The sequence below is a fragment of the Diceros bicornis genome, chromosome 19 (genome assembly GCF_020826845.1).
Source record: "Diceros bicornis minor isolate mBicDic1 chromosome 19, mDicBic1.mat.cur, whole genome shotgun sequence".
Lineage (NCBI taxonomy): Eukaryota > Metazoa > Chordata > Mammalia > Perissodactyla > Rhinocerotidae > Diceros > Diceros bicornis.
In genome coordinates, this window is record NC_080758.1 from 40,688,997 (window position 1) to 40,710,159 (window position 21,163).

General features: G+C 37.6%; 1 protein-coding gene across 15 annotated transcripts in view; it reads right to left on the reverse strand.

Annotated features, from left to right (window-relative positions):
- The window catches only part of TASP1 (taspase 1), a 255,473-nt gene that overhangs the window by 159,305 nt on the left and 75,005 nt on the right, over positions 1–21,163 (reverse strand). For 14 of the 15 annotated variants that reach the window (XM_058563234.1, XM_058563237.1, XM_058563229.1 and 11 more), the window contains 2 exons: positions 12,769–12,888; positions 7,056–7,134 (listed from right to left, as the gene is read on the reverse strand). In XM_058563234.1, coding sequence (XP_058419217.1) covers positions 7,056–7,134; positions 12,769–12,888 — 199 coding nt within the window. The remainder of the gene's footprint in view (positions 1–7,055; positions 7,135–12,768; positions 12,889–21,163) is intronic. The other variant, XM_058563242.1, reaches the window with a different exon arrangement.

Genomic DNA, 21,163 nt, shown 5'->3' on the forward strand with positions numbered 1-21,163 from the left:
ACCAACTCCAGTTTTGAGAACTGAATAAAGGGGAAAAAGAGCAAAAAACAAGGGGCCAGGAGGGGGCTACTGCAATAATCCAGATTAGATATGACAGCACTTTGAATCTGCTGATAGCAGTGGAGGTGCTAAGAGCCATGCTGTGCCAAGAAAAGGGGTCAGATTTTAAATATATTTAGAGAGGAGAGTAGACAGGATTTGTTGTTGGATTGGATGTGGGTGAGATATAAAAGAAAAGAGCGTCAAGCATAACTACAAGATTTTGGCCTGAGCCACTGGGAGGCCGGAGCTGCCATTAGCTGTGTGGAAAAGACTGCAAGAAAAGCAGGTGGGGGAGGCAAGGGCAATATCAAGAGTTCATATTTGGACATGCTAAATTTGAGACGCCTATTAGACATATGAGTGCGGACTTTGAACAAGCAGTTATATATATAACTGAGTTCTGAGGAGAGGCCCATGCTGAAGATAAAAATGTGGGAGTCATCAGCATGAATACAGTACTTAGCCATCAGACTGGACGAGAACACCAAGGGAGTGGGTATATAAAGAGACAGAAAAGTTCAAGGACTAGGCCTCAGGGCACTCCAACAGTGAGAGGTCAGGGAGATGAGAAACATAAACAAAGGCGACTGAGAAGGAGCAGCCAGTGAAGTGGGAAGAAGACTGGGAGAGTGTTGTTCTCTGGAAGTCTGTCAAGAATAGTATTTCCAGAAGTCATTCAAGCAACTGTGTCATATGCTGCTTACAGGACTAAGCAATGATCACTGGATTTTGGAGGTGACTGTTAATCTGCACAAGAGCAGATTGGTGGAGTGGTGGAGAAGGCCTGACTGAAGGAGATTTATAACTAAATGAGAGGAGAGAACTAAGAAAAATAATGAATCTAAAGTACAGACAACTCCTCAAAGTTTTACCTGGAAAGGTTGCCAAAAAACAGGGAAGAGAGTTGGAATGGAGGGTGAACCCTGAGGTGACCTGCACACAGAGTCCCGAGTAGAACAGGGCTTTTGTTCAGGACAACAATCAAGAGACTAAGCCACCAAATGTGCTTGTGATATATAGAGAGTACTAAAGAGAAATAATGCCACTCTTAAAAAAAAGGAAGCAGAAGCGGGGCCGGCCTGGTGGCATAGCAGTTAAGTTCCCACACTCCGCTTCAATGGCCTGGGATTGCAGGTTCGAATCCCAGGCGCGGACCAACACACTGCTTGTCGAGCCATGCTGTGCCAGTGTCCCATATAAAGTAGAGGAAGATGGGCAGGGATGTTAGCCCAGGGCCAATCTTCCTCAGCAAAAAAGAGGAGGCTTGGCATTGGATGTTAGCTCAGGGCTAATCTTCCTCACAAAAAAAAAAAAAAAAGGAAGCAGAAGCCTGGATTCCTGCCTGCCTCTCCATCCCTGCTGGGCCCCCAGAGAACATGATCATGTGGCACACGTAGATATCTCAGCAATGGTCTCCCACTGGCTCTTCTGTCACGTGGCTCCACTCTTGGAGGGAGGGCTGCCTTGTGCCCTGCTGACAAAGGTCCCAGGGAAGGAATTTTGCAGCACAGACTCATTAGACAATCTCCCACAGAGAGACAAAGGAAGATCTGTGGCTGATCATCAGGTTGAAGAACCTGGAAGGAGTGACATACTTCCCAGCCCTTGAGGAAGAGACTCCAATTACTACCTCAGAAAAATTAAGGCAAAAGCCTGGTCTCATTCTTTGTGTTTTTTATCTCATCTACCTTAGAACCTACTCCTGGCAAGTAATGGCCACACCCTCATCACCCTCAGGTTTCTAGGACTACCTAAAGCCAAGACCTAGAAAATCAAAGAACCCACAAAACCAGAAATCACTGGGCCTCATACCAGAAACAAGGCAGCAGATCTTTCTTCATGCCAGAACACTTTAAGAAAGGGAGACTGAAGCCTATGTTTCCTGATCTCCAGTCAGCTGCCATATAAACTCTGGACTCACTATTTCTCTTTAAGAAAAAACCAGACTGCACATACAAGTAACAGAAGACCAATGTTAAGGTCAACCAGATCATAAACTTAACCTCCTGCATTCTTCTTCCTTCTGATCTTCTAATCCTCAATCTGCTCTTCCTTTCCATAGCGAGAGAGAGAGACCACAGATGTATCTTACATTACGCATCTGATGTGTTACTTAAAAATTATGTGTGATTCTGATTTGGGCAAATTAAATCAAATTTTAAAATGCTATTTAAAGAAATTCCATGGTAAATAATTTTTTGAAAAAAGCAAGCATCCTTCTAGAAGGGAAAGGAATCACATATGCATTTCTTTTTTTTTATTGAAATACATTTGACAAACAACATCGTATAAATTTAAGGTGTACATGTTAATTTGATACATTTATATATTGTAATATGATTACCATTGTAGCGATAATTAGCACGTCTATCATATTACGTAATTATCCTTTCTTTTTAGTGGCTGGGATAATTAAGTTCTAGTCTCTTAGCAACTTTGATGATTATAATACAATATTGTTGTCTATACATACACATTTCTTAACTCTAATTTGTCTATTAAGCGCTTACTACGTGCCAGGCCCTGTACCAGGCACTCAGGAGACACAAATACACCCACAGGCCTGCTTTCCTCAAGAACTTATGTTACCATTATGCTGCAGTTGTGATGCAGCTACCACTGCCTCTAGATAAGCTGTTCCCATTTCACTGACGCTTCGGTTGAGTTATGTGCCATGTTGGAACTACATGTGTTGAGTTTAATTGCCATTGAGATGTGTTCAAAAGGATTACAGTATGATACAGAATTGAAACAAAAAGTGATTGTATACATAGGAAGGCATGGAAACAGCAATGGGCATGACATTGTTATCAGTGAAGCAAATATTTCCTGTTGGAGGAATACCTCCAAATTCTAAATTTTCTCGTGAAGTAACAACCATGTTGTAAGTGATGAGAAAGCAGTGTGTCACACTATAATTGGCAGTCTTTTATTTCCCTTAGTGTATGTATCTTATATTGGTATATTTTACTCTCGGATATGACACTAAATGTATAAGCAACAAAAGCAAAAATTGACAAGTGAGACTACATCAAACTAAAGAGCTTCTGTACAGCAAAGGAAATGATCAACAAATGAAAAGGCAATCTAGGGGCTAGCCCAGTGACACAGTGGTTAAGTTCATGCACTCTGCTTCGGCATCCTGGGGTTCGCAGGTACAGATCCCGGGTGCTGACCTACACACTGTTCATCAAGCCATACTGTGGTGGCATCCCACATACAAAATAGTGGAAGACTGGCACAGATGCTAGCTCAGCGACAATCTTCCTCAAGCAAAAAGAGGAGGATTGGCAACAGATATTCGCTCAGGGCCAATCTTCCCCACCAAAAAGAAAAAGAAAAGGCAATCTACAGAATGGGAGAAAATATTTGCAAACCATGTATCTCATAAGGGGCCTATATATATAAAGAACTCCTACAACTCAAGAGGAAAAAAAGAAATAGCAAGATTAAAACATGGACAAAGGATTTGAACAGACATTTCTCCAAAGAAGACATACAAATGGCTACCACGTACATGAAAAGGTGTTCAACATCACTAACCATCAAGGAAATGCAAATCAAACTACAATGAGATTACCTCACATCTGTTAGAACGGCTATTACCCAATAGACAAGAGATAACAAGTGTTGGTGAGGATGTGGAGATATTCAAACACTTGTACGCTGTTGGTGGGAGTGTAAAATGGTACACTGCTATGGAAAACAGTATGGAGGTTCCTCAAAAAATTGAAAATAGGACTATCATATGATCTAGCAATTCCACTTCTGGGCATTTTATCCAAAAGAATTGAAATGAGGATCTCGAAGAGATATCTGCACCCCCATATTCACTGCATCATTATGCACAACAGTCAAGATGTAGAAACAACTTAATTGTCCTTTGAAGCATGAGTAAATAAAGAAAAATGTGGTCTATATATATAATGGAATATTATTCAGCCTTAAAAAAGAAGGAAATCCTGCCATATATGACAATATGGATGAACCTTGAAGACACTATGCTAAGCAAAATAAGCCAGTCACAGAAGAACAGATACTGCATGATTCCACTGATATGAGGTACCCATATTCATAGAATCAGAGAGTAGAATGGTGACTGCCAGGGGCTAGAAAAAAGGGAAATGAGGGGTTGCTATTCAAAATTCATAAAGTTTCAGTTATGCAAGATGAATAAGTTCCAGAGATCTGCAAATTTGTTAAGAAGGTAGATCTCATGTTAAGTGTTCTTACCACAATAAAAAAATATGAATCAACTAATTTTTTTTTTAAACGGTGTGTCTTATAAAAGATGGTGGCTTAGATACAATGAAATACAGTTAAGTATTCAGCCATTACTCTGGGCCGAGAAGTGTGCTAAGTGCCTTCCATATGCCAATTCATTCAATCCTCACAGATATTAAGGTAAATATTATTCCTGTTATACAAATAGCCCCTTGCCAGGGTTACAGCCAGTGAATGGAAGAGTCTGAGCAAGAACCCAGGTATATACTCTGCTCCCTCCCTAGCTAGGCAAATTTTCATGATGCGAGAACATTAGTCAGAGTTTGCAAGGTCAGCTTTTCCCACCCTACCCTCTTCCGCACTCCCCACTCATTCCTCCCCACCCAGAGATGAGAACAAGATGCTGGAGTTTATCCCTGAGGCTAATGACCAAATTGCCTGTCTGGCCTTAGGAGAGCCCTACTCTAACCATTACCAACCATCTTCCCTCTGCCTTTCAATTATCACCTTCCAAGAACTATAAACCTAAAATGTAGGCCAGGTCTCTGGATTTTCTGCAACAGCCTAAGGCACAAGTCGTTTTTATTTTGGCCAAACAACTGCAAGATTCCATGCTCCACCTTTCTTCCGACTTGGTCACCCAACTCTGCCATGTGTTTCCATGGTCAACCTCAAAGCAACAGCCCCAGGAGAAACAAGGGTGAAGCAATTACACAAAGTCCCACAGATGGAAGGAACTGGAGACTTGCCTTATTATTCTCAGGTTCAGAGGGCTGATGATGTTACCCCTTTAACTTGGGAAGGATGTAAGATGATAAGCTAAGCATCCAAGTTAAAAAGTTACACTCGATGTCATAAACTGGAAACCTAAAGTTATCTTTACTCATATGAAACTATCTTCAATTGACACAAGATGGGCAAAGGAGGAAATATCCAAGGGGAAGGGGAAAAGACCTTAATTTTACAATTTTACCTTTACCCATTCACTGCATTCTACTTAATAGAATCAAATCCATGAAGTGTGTTCTTATTTCCAACTTCCACATCACCAACTAAAAAAAGGAAGAGGGTGGACAATCCCAAGGAGATTGAATTTCTTTTCCAAAGTGACAGAGTCAGGCAAGCTCTCAGGATTTCAGCTTAAAGTAGAATCCAGGTCTCCTAATATCGAGACATGAGAGCAACATTTAAACAACAACAAACCAACTCACTGAACAACACATTGATCAAAAATAAAATCGAGAGAGCCAGCCCTTATGGCCTAGTGGTTAAAGTTTGGTGCACTCTGCTTCGGCGGCCCAGGTTCGCTTCCTGGGCATGGAACCACACCACTTGTCTGTCAGTAGCCATGCTATAGTGGCAGCTCACATACCAGAACTAGAAGGACTTACAACCAGAATATAAAACTATGTACTGGGGCTTTGGGGAGGAAAAAAAAAAGATAGAGGAAGATTGGCAACAGATGTTAGCTCAGGGTGAATTTTTCCCAGCAAAAATAAAATAAAATAAAATAAAATTGACACAACACATTATACTAATACTTCCTTGTGAAAATAAAAATCAAATAGTGAATTATCTATTTTAGACTTAGGTTTGCTCAAATGCCACAATTTTCCATAGACATAGTGCCATACTTAAATATATGCACAAGCTAATTCCTAAATATTATGTGTAAAGACCTTCATGTGCTACCAATATTAAATTAAAAATTAACTCATATTATTACATTATGCTCACCTCTTCAAAAATGAAAGACTAAAAAACAATTTTTTGCCAATTATATCAGTATGGTTTAGATTCAATATTAATTCATGTTTAGATTTTACCTGATAAGCCAGTGGCTCACAATCATATTTTTCCACAGACGCAAGAAATAGATCTAGGTCAAAAGCCTGCTACAACAGGCAGGCAGGAGAATATGGATCTGAAAGAACAGAGTCAGTAGAAATGGAAAAAAGTGACAAATATGAGAATGGTACCAAGATTTCAAGTCTGAGCAAAGAATAGGCTAGTGATGGCAATCAAAGAGACAGAGAATAAAGGAGAAAGACGGCCAAGGGTTGAGAATAAGGAATAAAGTGTTTGGTTGAGCCTGCTGGATCTGATATGTATACATAACACCCATGGGGACATGTCCAACAGGAAGTCAGAAAGGACTTATGTGGACCTCAAGAGAAAAGTCCAGAATAAAGATAGACATGGAAGCCAACAGCCTAAGGGAGAACTGTTGAAATTATGAGAACAGCAATAATACCACATCACCAAGAAACAGTAAATAGTGAGATGAAGAAAAGCCACCAGAGGCCCAAACCTGGGGTCGTTAGCAATGGGAACAGTCTGTGAAGAAAATCAAGACAGAGCAGGTCAGAGAAGCAGGACAAACCAAGAGAGTTTCAGGATCTGTGCTACAGACAGAAAGAAAAGAGCCACCTGCATCAAAGATCACAGAAAGAGTCAAGAGTAAGCAGAAGAAGAGGGCTAACGGATTGGGTGGTTTGTTGTTATGGTGGGACAGAAACAAATGTGGCAAGAAATTAAAGAGAGAAAGGATAGAAAGGCAACCATATTCATCTACCCTCCGGATAAAGCTGAGGATATGAGGATTGTGAAACAATCCTTAAAAGCTCCTTAATATCAAAGATCTTTTATGCATCAATGCTCTTGTCTATGCAGTGTCATATCACATGCTATATGTTTACATAAAAATATTGTTTTCAACCATTAAATGACCTATAAGGCTGAAGAAAAATGAGAAGCTTATGAAAAATGGTCATGAAAGCAGCAAATACCTGAGGTACTCACAGCTGTGGAATAGGGATTATGAGCTCCAGTATTTTCAGCCCAGCAGCCACATCCATAAAGAGCAGCCTGGGAAAAAAGAAATCAGATAAATATAATATTTCACAAATATTATATGTAATTACTAGCTTTCAACAGAAAACAAAATCAGACCCTTCTAATAAAGCCTGGTTTAATAATGACGTATATCAACTGGGCGATAATATCAGAGGTTGCCTAAGACCTACCCAAACAATGGTTCTAAGACTATCAAAACTATATTTTCAGCTATTGTACTAATCTAAACATTTTCAGGAAATAGCAAAAGCAAGTTTCTTAAGTCTCATCAGCAATTCTTTTCCTTCCTTGAAAAACCTTCCCCCTATTGTAGTTTGTCAGCTAGCTGCTCTTCTGGACCCTTGAAATCATTGTGGCTGCCTTGAAATAGCGGTTCTCAAACTGGATGTGTGTCAAACTGCTTGGGGACCTTGACGATAGGAACGTTGGTTCCCAGATACTCTGAGTCAGTGGTCTGCGGTTTGGCACAGGAATTGGCAGTATTAACCAGGGTCCCGGGGACTGGGATGCAGGTGGTCCTCCCGCCAGACTCTAGGAAACCATGCTTTAGGAGGGCCTTTTCCAAACCTTCCTTGGGTGGCCCAATAGGAACTGCAAACAGTTGTGTACCAAAGAGCCCACTACATGCTCACCACTGTACTAGATTTTGCCAGATGTAAATAAAGGAGGCAAAAAGGTCCATTCAAGCTAATCACTTTGTGAGGTGGTGGAGCAGATTTATATAACGAAACCAATAAGGAACACAATAAGCTACTATGGTTTAATAAAAAAAATATGAGAATCATTCCTATTTTGCTTCCAATAATGCCACCCAGAACGTCTGGATTCATCTCTTCAATATCCACAATGACTTCTCTGCCTTTGGGAAGGGGATCACAACTGATAACTTTTCCACTCCTTAGTTAGAAGCAGAATTAGGAAAACTCTTAGATAGCTATCATAGAGAAATACAAGGAGGCATGCTCAAGAATGTTCATTGCCATGTTTGGTAAGAATGAAAAACTGAAAACAACATAAATGCCAATCAGTAAAGAAATGGCTAAATGTTGGCATAGCAATATGTGGAATTCACTGCAAAGGTTAAAAAAAAATAACTGAATTAAAACAAAAAAGATTTTTAGAAATTAATACAGAAAGATCTCCAAAACATATCATCGAGTGAAAAAAAAAAAGGCAACCACAACAATACATTCAGTATTCAGCATGAGTTATGGAGGAAAAAGATACTCCCATAAATTAGTATTGATATTTCCTAGGAGCTCACTTCTGAGGACTAGGGGAAGAAGCTAACACGTACCGGGAATGGTGATCAGATAGGCTTTAGCTTTCTGTGATATTCTATTCTTTTTCACAAGGACTTCAGAACTCATTTGCTGCAATATTCTACCCAGAGCAGGAATGTCCATGAAATACCCAGGCACTTCTGATACTAAGAACCTCACTACCTTATGGGGGAACATATTCCCCTTTTGGACACTTCTTATTGGTTAAAAGTTCTTCCTTAGACTGCTTTAAAGAATACCTGCTTTATCATAACTTCCACCCACTAGTTTTGTTCTATCCTCTGGAACTACTTTAATCTCCCCCTAAAGTCCTCCAAATTTTTGAAAACAGCTATCCTAGTGCCCTGATTACTCTTTTCTCACTCAGAGAATCCTAGATTTGTGAACTGTTCCTGAAGACTCTGAGATCCACACACCTACCCCACTCCCCTAAATCACCCTCCTTGAGAAATAATCCAGAGTCCAGGATTATTGGAGATGAGGTCTCTGGTGTTCATGTGATCCATCGTCAACATCCCCAGCTATCAGTGACAAAAGCCCTCTTAAAAGTAGAACCAAGAACTGAAAACAACACTCTCAATAAAGCAGACAGTAGCAAATCTATTATTGCCTTTGAAAATACCATGCTTCTAAAACACACTAGACTGCTGGGTCAGAGTGACAACTGAAAGCCCTACAGAAGTGATTCAGCATATGGATTTCAGAATAAAACTTGAAGACTTGTAGGATAAGCCATTCAACTAGTACTATCTGGGACAGGTGCTGGGTTAGCTAAAGCCTCACAGAACACACGACCTCAGTAGAAGGGCCCGTTCTTCCTTCTTTGAAAACCCTGGACATTAGCCCACTTTCCTTTCCCTTCCCCAGAATTATCTTGACCAGGAGGCTGTACCCAAAAAATACTAAATAAGGCCACAAGGATACCTCTTAGAAACCCAGTGGAAATCATCTCCTTCTAGAAAAGAAAGAACATTTATTCTCACTCCTATATCTTCTCTCTAAGCAAATTCCCTTTATGTTACCTCTCCTCAATTCCATGACCTAAAGTCTTCTTTCTTAAACTTCTGAAATTGGTTGGGCTGAAAAGTGATAGGTAAGATAAAAGAATCAGAGATTGTCCCTCTCTTATCTACTTTTTTGGATAAAATATAACAACCTTGGGGGCTGGCCCCGTGGCGCAGCAGTTAAGTGCACGCTCTGCTGCTGGTGGCCCAGATTCGGATCCCGGGCGCACACCGGTGCACCACTTGTCAGGCTGTGCTGTGGCGACATCCCATATAAAGTGGAGGAAGATGGGCACAGATGTTAGCCTGGGGCCAGTGTTCCTCAGCAAAAAGAGGAGGATTGGCATGGATGTTAGCTCAGGGTTGATCTTCCTCACAAAAAAAAAAATATATATATATATATATGTATATATATATATACATATATATATATATATATATATATACAACCATAAGCACTCCTTAAAAAGCAAAAACAACAACCAAAAAAGATTGCTTTTTAGTAATAAATTTTATTAAAGCTATTATATCATGCAGTAAAAGTAGGTCATATAAATGATATTATTATTATTTAATCTCTGGGTCTTAGTTTCCTCTTTTATAAAATGAGGATAATAAAAACACCTACCTCTTAGTGTTATAGGATCATGTGCATTAACACACCTGTTGCACATAGCAAGTGATTAATAAACAGTAGCTATACCTGTTGTTACAAAGGACTATGATGAGCAATTTAAATATATTTTATCATTTAATCTTCTAGAACTTTATAAGGTAGCCATTTATCCCCATTTTACAGTTGTGGAAAGTACAGCTTAAAGACATTGAATCACTTGTCCATAGTAAGGGAACTAGTAAATGGGGAGATGGGATTAGAATAAAGGTTTACCTGAATCCAAAGTCTATACTCCTAACCACTAAACTCAACTGCCTATTTGTATGTGGGTAGGGCGGGGTTTGGTTGGGGGAGGTGGAATATAATAATTCCTTTCTTGTGTCCTAGTTGTAAATTCTAATTACTACAGTAAGCTAAAGAAGCAAATAAGTTTTAATTCAAATTGCCATTTCACCATCTGAATTATTATTATATATCTAGAGCACAGTAATATGCTAAAATTTTTAAATAGTTCATTTGTGCATTTAAAATGTATTTAGGGGGCCGGCCCCGTGGCTTAGCAGTTAAGTGTGCACCCTCCGCTACTGGAGGCCCGGGTTCGGATCCGGGCGCGCACCGACGTACCGCTTGTCCAGCCATGCTGAGGCGGCGTCCCACGTACAGCAACTAGAGGGATGTGCAACTATGACGTACAACTATCTACTGGGGCTTTGGGGAGAAAAGGGGAAAAAAGGGGAAGAGGATTGGCAATAGATTTCCTCACAAAAAATAAATAAATAAAATGTATTTAAAAGTAACTAGTTTTAGCACATTAAAAAAAAATACTTTGCTTTTTCTTTTATCTTTATTTATTTATTTTTTTTGCTGAGGAAGATTTGCCCTGAGCTAACATCTGTGCCAATCTTCCTCTATTTTGTGCTGATGAGTGGCATAGGTCCACATCTGGGAACCGAACCTGGGCCACTAAAGCAGAGTGTGCCGAACTTAACCACCAGGCGACGGGGCCAGCCCACCTTTGCTTTCTTTAATAATTTGCTTGTGTATTTTGTTTCATGCTATACTGATTGTCAAGAAGAACGATTCTTTACCTCTCATCTGATGCTTATATATTTCCAGGCTAATTACATCTCCTCTATCCAAGCAATATAATCCAATTAAGCAACTGTATTTTCCTGTAAGCACCTTACTCCTCTCCTCCACACCCTTTCCTGATTTTTCAGCTCTCACAAATTGTATATTCATTAACTAGCCAAGTGGGGCAAATCAACATGTAAGTTTTAGATAAGTATTTCTTCTTCCAGGAAAGTCCCACGTGCAGTGGAAGAATGGCTTCAAGATTATTCAATGTAATATCCTGCTAACATAGTCCAGAACTATCCTTGGTTCTGTTGTTGCTATTTTGCTAACCCAAACAAACAAAAAACAGTGAGAAAGTCATGGGAATTGCAATGCAATGAAGGCGGCTCTGCTGGCTTTTCTCTTTCCTTCTCCACTAAGGCATCCAAATCTGATATGCCAAGCTTGGTTTTCTTATTCCAAACTTGACAAATACACAGGGCTCTATAATGTGGAAAAATACCATGACCAGACAAAGGCTTTTTATAATGAGTTCAAAGCATTGCACACATGTTGAGTAATCATTCCCTATAAATCCCCTTGTACAGTAGGCAAAGAGTAGCACAAAATTAATTATTCTTCCCTTCCCTTTCCCTCCACAAGACTAAAAGGGGCTTGTCCACAACAAAGGACAGATCAGGGAACATCACTTGGGGCTTTACAAAAACGTCCTCCATGAATCAGATCACTCTGCTCCAAGCATTTGCTAACCACCGTGTCCAAAGCAACTATGACACCAACTCTTCTTCAAACACAAGAGAGAAAGAGCACAGAGCATGCCAAGCAGTGCTCCATATGTAACACAAGATCCAAATAGTGAGCTTAAACCCACCCCTTGCAACTACTTTAACAGACCCCATAAGGGTGTCCAATTCATATTTTCACTCAACAAATATTTATTAAGCCCATAAGTAATGTGCCAAATTGGTTTATACTCAGAAAGCTTACTAAATCAAATGGATTGTTAAATTTCATTCTCAGGACTGAACTAAATGCTAGAGAATGGGGGGGTGGGTGATGTGAGAGTGAACTGGGAGGAAGCCACTTGCACATAAATTAGACTCTCCTTATATCTAGATTTCTTGAGTGGTATCATGTGTTGGTGACCTGAAATACTCGTTAGTCTACAAAACAGCTGAAATGCTTAATCAGAGGAAGGATTTAGAGGGTCAAAATGTTACTGTTCCTTGAATGAAGAAATACAAAATGTAACTCTAAACTCATTTTCCCACCTAAAAAGCAAGCAGCAATACAGTCAGAGAGTGCTTGTTCCTCAAGAGAATGACATTAGCAAAGAAAGAAAATGGAAATCAACATACATTTATTAAACGTCTACTAAGTGCCCAGGCCAGTAGCTCACCTGTACAAAGTAGCAAAACATAGGATTACCAATTACAAAGACCAGAAAAAACCCTATTACTATGAGATAGGGGAGTTTTTTTTTTAAGAATCTTGAAAAGGTATTTGATTGATGATTTATACTACATAAATATTAAAGAACAATGCTGTCATTTATTTTTTATAAAGAAAAAAATGTCTCTCTTGAAAAATGACTTAAAAAATTGTGAGCTAGAAAATTCCATGTTTTAACTTGAAAAGATAGTTTAAAAATCCAAAAATTACTTACCTGTCCAACTCTCCCTGGATGTTTCAAGGCCAAGCCTCCACTGGAGACAGCAGCAGCAACATTCCCTTCGTGGTCCACAACCACAGCACCCACTGTGTCCAAAGTGCCTGAGTCATTCTCCTACAGAGTAAAAGTGGCATGAGCAATCACTAAGCATGGTGTGTGACAATGTGATATGACTATATAGCACTTTTTGGTACAATCACGACATAACAAAATCTGAGCTAATCCTTAAGTGGAACATTTAGCAATTTCCTAAGGTTATATATTGCCAGGTTATGACTAAAACCCTGTTCAAGTCAAAATGTATTCTCCACTGAAAAATCCTGAACAAAAGGTGTCTCACTGCTTTTCTCTAATTATAAGCCTAACACGCCTAAGGGAGAAAAAAACAATTTATTATAAATTACAGTATATTGCGGTACCTCCTTAATCTCAAGAATTAAGTTCATGATTGAGAATTTGTAGGGGAAAAGATTTGTGGCACAGTGAACCAATAAATGCTGTTATTAGTATTTTTTAAAATATTATATACAAATTTCTAAAAGTAAGTAATATATTCAGCACAATAAATGAAGAGAATGGCATTTACAATCTTGAAGTATACTATGCTATAATTTTCTTTTACAGTTCCTTGCTTATGAGAAACTTTATGGCAAGTTCCCTTCTCTGCTATGTTAATAATATGCTTGCTGATTGTATGGCAGAAAACTGTACGTTCCCAGGAGCCATTTTTGTATTTCTGTGTCTTGTCCCAGATCCCATATACTTAAGGTATTTCACATGTAGTAACTACAAGTGGCTGTCTTCTACCTCGAAGATTTTTAGGTCACCTGTTCAAGACAGACAAACTTTACACTACTGGATAAAAATCAGAATTAAAGGAGGCAGGAAAAAAGTTTCATGAAAAAATATCTCTTTTTTATATATTAAAAACAGGGGCTACTATAAGTCTTTAGGTTAATAGTAGTCACGGTAGTGTCTTACACTAGGTCACTGGTTTTCAAACTGTGCCCCAGAACTCAAGACTCCCACCCGCACCCCTACATCCAAGTATGCATAAAAGAGCCAGGCACAACCCCAGATTCAACAAGAGCAGCTTTCCCTCCTGTGTGGTTTAAATGCTCATACTACTGAGCAAGACTTTTTCATTTATACTGAGGGATCCCTGGCTAAGAAATTTTTGAAATGCCACACTAAGGCAGTCCCCAGAAAGGTCAATGAGCTCCCAAGGCCACCTCAGAAGCTGAGCAACACTGAGGGAGTTTTGAAATATTGGAAACAGAACGCAAACAAAAGATTTTTCCTTTAAGCAAACTGAAAAATTCAGAGGCAGAGTTCGTCACAACAAATAGTACATTAAGTCTGTTAGAGAAGGTACGTCTAGACATTTACATTTCTTTGGTTCTTGCTCTAAATTCTAATTTTCCTTAAATACATGGATATACTATGACAATACTTACTCTGATAGAAAAGGTGTAACTGACCGAAATGAGTGCTATTCCTACTCTCCCTTTTAACCATAGCTAATAGTCTAGCCAATGGATCCACATGGCCATATCCCAGAATACCACAGTTCTGCTGGTGGCAGGTTGCCTGACTTCCAAGGCTAGTTCTCTAACCTGACTGTAAACTCTCTGAGGAAAAGTCTGATCCACTCTGTTTCATTTTGCACACAGCAGACATTCAGGACATACTTATTCTTTAATTGGGAGGAAATAAACCATGTCTGCATCCCTGACTCACAAAAACAAGCCCCATAAGTGATGATACATGCGATGCCATTCTAATGTCAGGGCCTCAGTCTCCCATCTCCTTTTCTCAAGATTCAATTTTATGCAAATCCAGACGATGCCACTGTCTTACAGAAGACTTAACAACCAGGTTTGCTCACTTGGTATGGACGAAGTGAAGTTTATATTCTTTGGTAGATAAGATGAAAGTATCAAAGTAAAGAAATGCATTAGACACATTTTATTCCAGAAAAGATAGATAATCCTAAAGAGAAATGTACTTTCAAAGCAAACATTTGTGTTGTTATTCTAAGAAATAATTTCTAAATCTTTATATCCTTGCAACCTCAGATAGAGAAGTGTTTGTTCCTTGTCCAGATGCAAGACCTATGTCTTCTACAGGAGTGCTTCTCAAACTTTAATGTGCATACAAATCATCTGGAGAATCTGTTTAAATGCAGATTCTGATGGAGTAATCTGGGATTGGTCAAGATCGTACATCTAATAACCTCCCAGTAATGTTGATGCTGATGTTGCTGGTCCACGAACCCAACTTTGAGAAACAGATCTGATAGCATCCCACAGGATCCTTACCCGCCAAACTTCTGCTCTACTCATTCTGAGGCAAATAATTTTATAGGCACAAATCTGCTGAAGGAGAAACTTAAACCACCTAAGACTAACATTATGTCAACATAAAAGATTTAAGTTCTATCTTACTCAACTATCAACTGGCAGCATATCACCATGATCATACCACCATAAACACACTGCAAAGTATTTTAAAGTATTGATCTTATACTGGTTCTTTTAGAAATAACTTTCCTCAATAACAACAAAAAATTCAAGAAGTGGTAGTCTTTATTAGTTCTTTTATATTAACTACGACTGCTGATCCTATCCAAGCATTCTATAAAATAGAACTTTTACCTAGGGGATATATAACATATACACAATGATATACATATCTGCAAAAAAATTCTCTTATCATTTCAATCAGGATATCATGAACTATGAGAACTCTTATGCCTAACCAAACTACTGTAGAAAGATACAAAAGGATTATACATAAATGGATTTACTGTAACTTGTTTTCAAAAATGAAAAATCAAGGAAAAATAGAGAATCCTGTTCCAAATTAAGCTAAATATCCCTAAGGGCTTACAACACCTGCAAAATCAAAATTACTTCACAAATATTCAAGAATTAGTTCATAGATTTCACATACTGAAAAGCAAATTTAAGGATGATGAAGTAATATTTAAGTATTTTTATGAAGTGTAGATAAACAGAGTCAAAGACAAACATTGGTATTTTGGCCATAATAATTTCACAGAGCTCATTTGTACAGAAATGAAATCTTAGAAAGGTTAAAAATCACACAATGACTGTTACTATATAGAGCTACTATTATATTCTTACACTCCATAAATACTTAAAAGTACATGCACCACACATATACACACACGTACCTATTGTCCTTGACTGAAACATGCTATTTGCATTACTTTTTTGATAAAATTGTGACTAAAAGGCAATTGTAGTAACTATAGTTCCCCTCAGAAGAAACAAATGTATATAAAGTTGGCATAGAGATTGCATGTATTATGGAAAACACTGAAATGAAACTTTCTTGAAGTTACCAATAAACTAGTAATCACTGTCGGGCTTAATATCAAAAGATTTTATTTTTCTCTTCTCCAAACTGGAGATGGCCATTACACAGTTATTGTTAGAATTAAATTAAGTAACACACATAAACTACTTTAAAAGGAATAAATCTCTTAAAAAAAAGTTTAGATACTTTCCACCAGAAAATTAAGCCTCTACCCTGCCCTTTAACTCTGAAATCTGCCAAGAGACACCATCTACCAGTTACTTATCTCATTAACTTTGTCATTCTTCTGTACAGAATTACTCAAATATCAAATTGCTAAAATACAAGAATAAATATCTCAAATGTATAAGTGCATCCTGAAACTGGTGTATGGTGGAATTATCCTAAAACAATAATACAGATAGAAATACATTTTTTTGAAAATATACCAAACCTTCCCAATACACCTTTGTTAGGCTTAGGAGCAGCATTATAATTGGCATGAGCTTCCATTTGAGAAAACGTAGATGACTTATGCCCTCCATGACAGTACAGCAATGCCAGCATAAAGTTTTACCATCTCTGAGAATCCTAAACATGGAATGATAGATCTAGCAACAGGAGACCTAGATCTGGTTCCACTTCTATCTCCTACAAACCAGTCCCCTACAGTGGGACCACTATGAGCTCGGAGTATATCAGGTGGTATAAACAAAGTATGATTTAGCTAGAATTATCTATTCTCATGTATCTGGCTTGGTTGAAACCAAGGAAAATTTGGATATAAGAACACCCAATGACCTTTCTCTTCCCTCTTTAGAAAATCACCCTTCTGATGACCAGTACTATAAATGATGTTTCTTGTAAACTAGAGTCAAGATGCCTCTTCTTAAATAATCCTTTAATTTCTCTGTCTAATAAGTATGCATTAAACGTCTTTGCAACACTATACAAATTAGTGCCAAACATATTTACAACAGAGAAAAATTTGTATTATATAAAAATATTTGTTATTTACTCCCTAAATCACTCAACAAAAGTTAACAGAAACATTTTTAGCTCAAAATAAAAATAAAGTGGGTTAACCATGCTTTTAAGGAGCTTTAATATATCTGGATTATAGCTTTAATTATAAATTCATACCATAACAAAGTTCCAGAGGATTACCTAAAAATTCCAAACCCTCAAAGATAGCAAAGGACAATGTTTTCCAACTGGCAGAATTCCTATACAGTGTTCTTGGGTTTGCAACATTAACAGTGGAAAAGGCAATGGTTTTAATCTTGCTTTTCTAAATAATCTTTCAAATAATGAATTATGGGATTTTTTTCTCTTCAAAATGGAACAGTTTTAGAGCCTCAGTGTGGATATTGAGTGAGAATGTACAAGTGATGGTAGAGACCAGATGAACATGCTCATGACTTAGGTTATTACACAGTTGAATAGTAAAAACCACCACAATGGCAGTTTTATACAGCTTTAAATCATTTTTATTCTTATTCATATGTTGTTTAATTAATATTATTTAATTTATACTCATAATGAACCACTGGTTAGGGGTAGTAAACCTAAAATACACTGGAGTTGAAATAAAAATTAAGGAATTTAAGAATGATGATAATTCTGACAAGCTCCTTAAGATGATATTAACTAGACCATTAAATTGTATTGATCTGCTTAAAATACTTGTAGAACACACCTCAATGACTTCAAAAATCCATTTAAAAATATGATGAATATATCTAATTTGGCTTCATATTTTTCTGGAATAAATATTAATCACAATCTTAAATTTCTAAATCAAAATCTTAAAACTCTAAATTAAATATACACCTAGATAAGACCCAGCAATTAAACCACTAAATATTTACCCAAGAGAAATAAAAATAAACACAACAAAAGACTTGTCAAGAATGTTCATAGCACCTTTAATTACAACAGCCAAAATCTGGAAACATTGCAAATGTCTATCAACAGAGGAATGGGCACACAAATTGTGATATAGGCAACAGTGGACGACTACTCAGCAATAAAAAGGAACTAGTGATACGTACAAAAACATGGATAATCTTTCAGACGTATGCTGAGTAACAGAAGCTGGATATGACAAAATATATAATATATGATTCCATTTAGATGAAGTCTTAGAACAGGTAAAACTACCCTGTGGTGGCAAAGAACCAGAAAAGTGGTTGTCTTGGGAGGGATGCGTTGACTAGGAAGTGGCAGGAGGAAACTTTCTGTAGTAATGGAAATGTTTTTTATCTTGATAGGGGTATGAACTACATAGTTGTATACACATGTCAAAATTCGAATTATACACTTAAGCTGTGTGTACTTCGCTGTATGCTAAGTTTTACCTTAAAAAAATCAACAGCTGATATATTTATCTTCAAACAAGAATTCAAAACACCAGGTCACCAACAAATTTTCGAACTTTTTCCTAATAGCATAACACATTTATACTTATGTAAAATTTAATATACATTTGATTGCAATTGCAAGCAGGGAAGAGAAGGTGATGGAAAATATGAAAGAGATGGTAAAAAATACAAATGAGAGAAAATCTAATGTGCGTCCAACTGGAAAGAATAGACAGAATAAAGAAGAGAAAATGGTTCAAATTTCCCAGAATTGATGAAAAATAAGAATCCAGATCTCCAGGAAGCCAGAGAGAAAGGGAAGGAGTCAGATAGAAGGAAAGATCACCTAGAATGGAATGACAGCAGAATTCCCAGAAGCCCATTGGAAGTCAGAAGTCAGGTATGATATCTTCAAGGGACTCAGAGAAAAGTAACTATAAATCCAGAAGTGGGTACCTAACAAAATTACCATTTAGGAACAAAAATAAACAAGACATTTATAAACAAACAAATAAAATCAGTTTACCACCAAGAGACCCGCACTTAATGAAGTCCTGAAGGGCCATTCTATTTAATACTGCATCCTGAGCACCTTCTGCTTCCTCCCCACCACCTACTCGTGACCACACCTAATCTCCCTTTTTTGGCTCTACTTTATCTTTTTTCCATAACATCTCATCATCTTCTAAAATGTACAGTTTATTTTTGTATTATTTAACTTGCCAATTTTTCCCCCCACAAGATTGGAAGCTCCACAAAGGTAGTAATCTTTGCATGTTTTATTGATTACCATATGCTAAGCACCCAGAAAAGCACTTGATGCCTCTTAGGCAGTCAATAAATATTTGTTAAATGTATGAATGAATAAACAAATGATATACTTCAAGAAGAAGGAAAATAATTGCTATAGTCTGAATGTTTGTGTCCTTCCAAAATTCACATGTTGAAATCCTAACCTGCAAGGTGATGACATTAGCAGGTGGGGCATTGGAAGATGATTAGGTGATGAAGGTAGAGCCCTCATGAAGGGATTAGTGCCCTTCCAAAAGAGGCCTTAGAAGCTCCCTTGCCCCTTCTGCCATATGAGATTACAGCAAAAAGATGGCCACCTAGGAAGTGGGCACTCGCCAGATACCGAATGTGCCTGCGCCTTGATGTTGGACTTCCAGCCTCCAGAACTGCGAGAAATAAATTTCTGCTGTTTATAAGCCACCCATCTATGGTATTTTGTTACAGCAGCCCAAAGGGACTAAGACAATAATGCAAGAAGGACAATCAGACATGAAACAAGGACCGGGTAAGCAAATAAAATGGCAAAGCTGCATGAAATCAAAACTAATATTGTCTTTAAAAATAATAATAATGTGTTATTAGAAGGTCAGATTGGGTTTTAAAATCTAGCTCTATGTTATTTATAAGGGATACACCTAAAGCATAAGAATATGGAAAAGTTTAAAGTAAAAGAACAGGAAAAAAAAAGAGAGCGATACCAAGCAGGCACCAATCCGAACAACGTAGTTTTCTTATCATCAAGAAAAATAAGTTTTAAGACAAAAAGTGTTAATAGAGATGAAGGGTCTCTACATGAGAAATACTCAAAGTTTAGATTCATTAAGGAGGTATAACACTTCTAAATTTGTATGCACCTAAGAAAAACAGCCTCAAATGTATGTAAAGCAAAAACAGAGCAATAAGGAGAAATCAACAAACCATACCTCATAGTGAGATACTTCAACACATTTCTCTCAACTATGAATAAGGCAAATGACAAAAAAAAAAAATCAGTAAGAAATAAAAGATCTGAACAGCACATTAAAAAGCTTGATTAGATGGGCATTCACAACAATTAGAGGGGAAATATCCTTTTCAGGCACATATAAATATTTACAAAAATTGATCATACATTAAACTATAAACTAAATCACAACAAATTTCGAGAAACAATATCAAATAGAACACACTCTCTGACTATAATACAATTAAGCTGGGAGTCAATAAAGGTAAATAAAATTTGGGAATCAAAAAAGAAACAAACACTTCTAAATAACTTATGGATCAAATAAGAAATCTAAATGGAAACAAAAATACCTAATAATGCATGATAAAAATACTACATTTCAAAACTTGTGGGATATAGCAAAAGTGGTACTTCGAAGGCAATTTATACCCAAAATACTGATATTAGAAAAGAACAAAAAATTAATAAGCTAAGTGTCCAACTGAACAAGTTAGAAATAGAACAAGATAAACTCAACAGAAAGAGAGAAAATAGAGATAAGTTGAAAAATCAAAGAGAAATAAACATTAATGAGACCAAGAAAGGTAATAAGAAAAAATAAATAAATAAAAAGATAGGAAAAAAGGCAAATTTGGTTCTGTGACAAAACAACTTGTTGAATGGATGACATGAATGAATTAAATCTAACAGGGAATAATTTTCTCTGTGTATCACCTAAATCTCAGCAAAGGCCAAGCTCTCCTGCCTTCACCTCCAACATGAGCCTTAGCCCTCTGGAGTAAGAGCAGATACTGGCATTCCTGACTCACTCACACTTCAACCAGTGCAAATATTGCTCTCTACTTCACCCCTGCCCCACATCAAAATACTGTGCTTCTTCAAGTCCTGTGGCCTCAAGTAACTCCAGAGACGGTCTCCTGAATGGCTTCCCAACCACACAGGAGGCCCTTGCACCTAAAGGCAC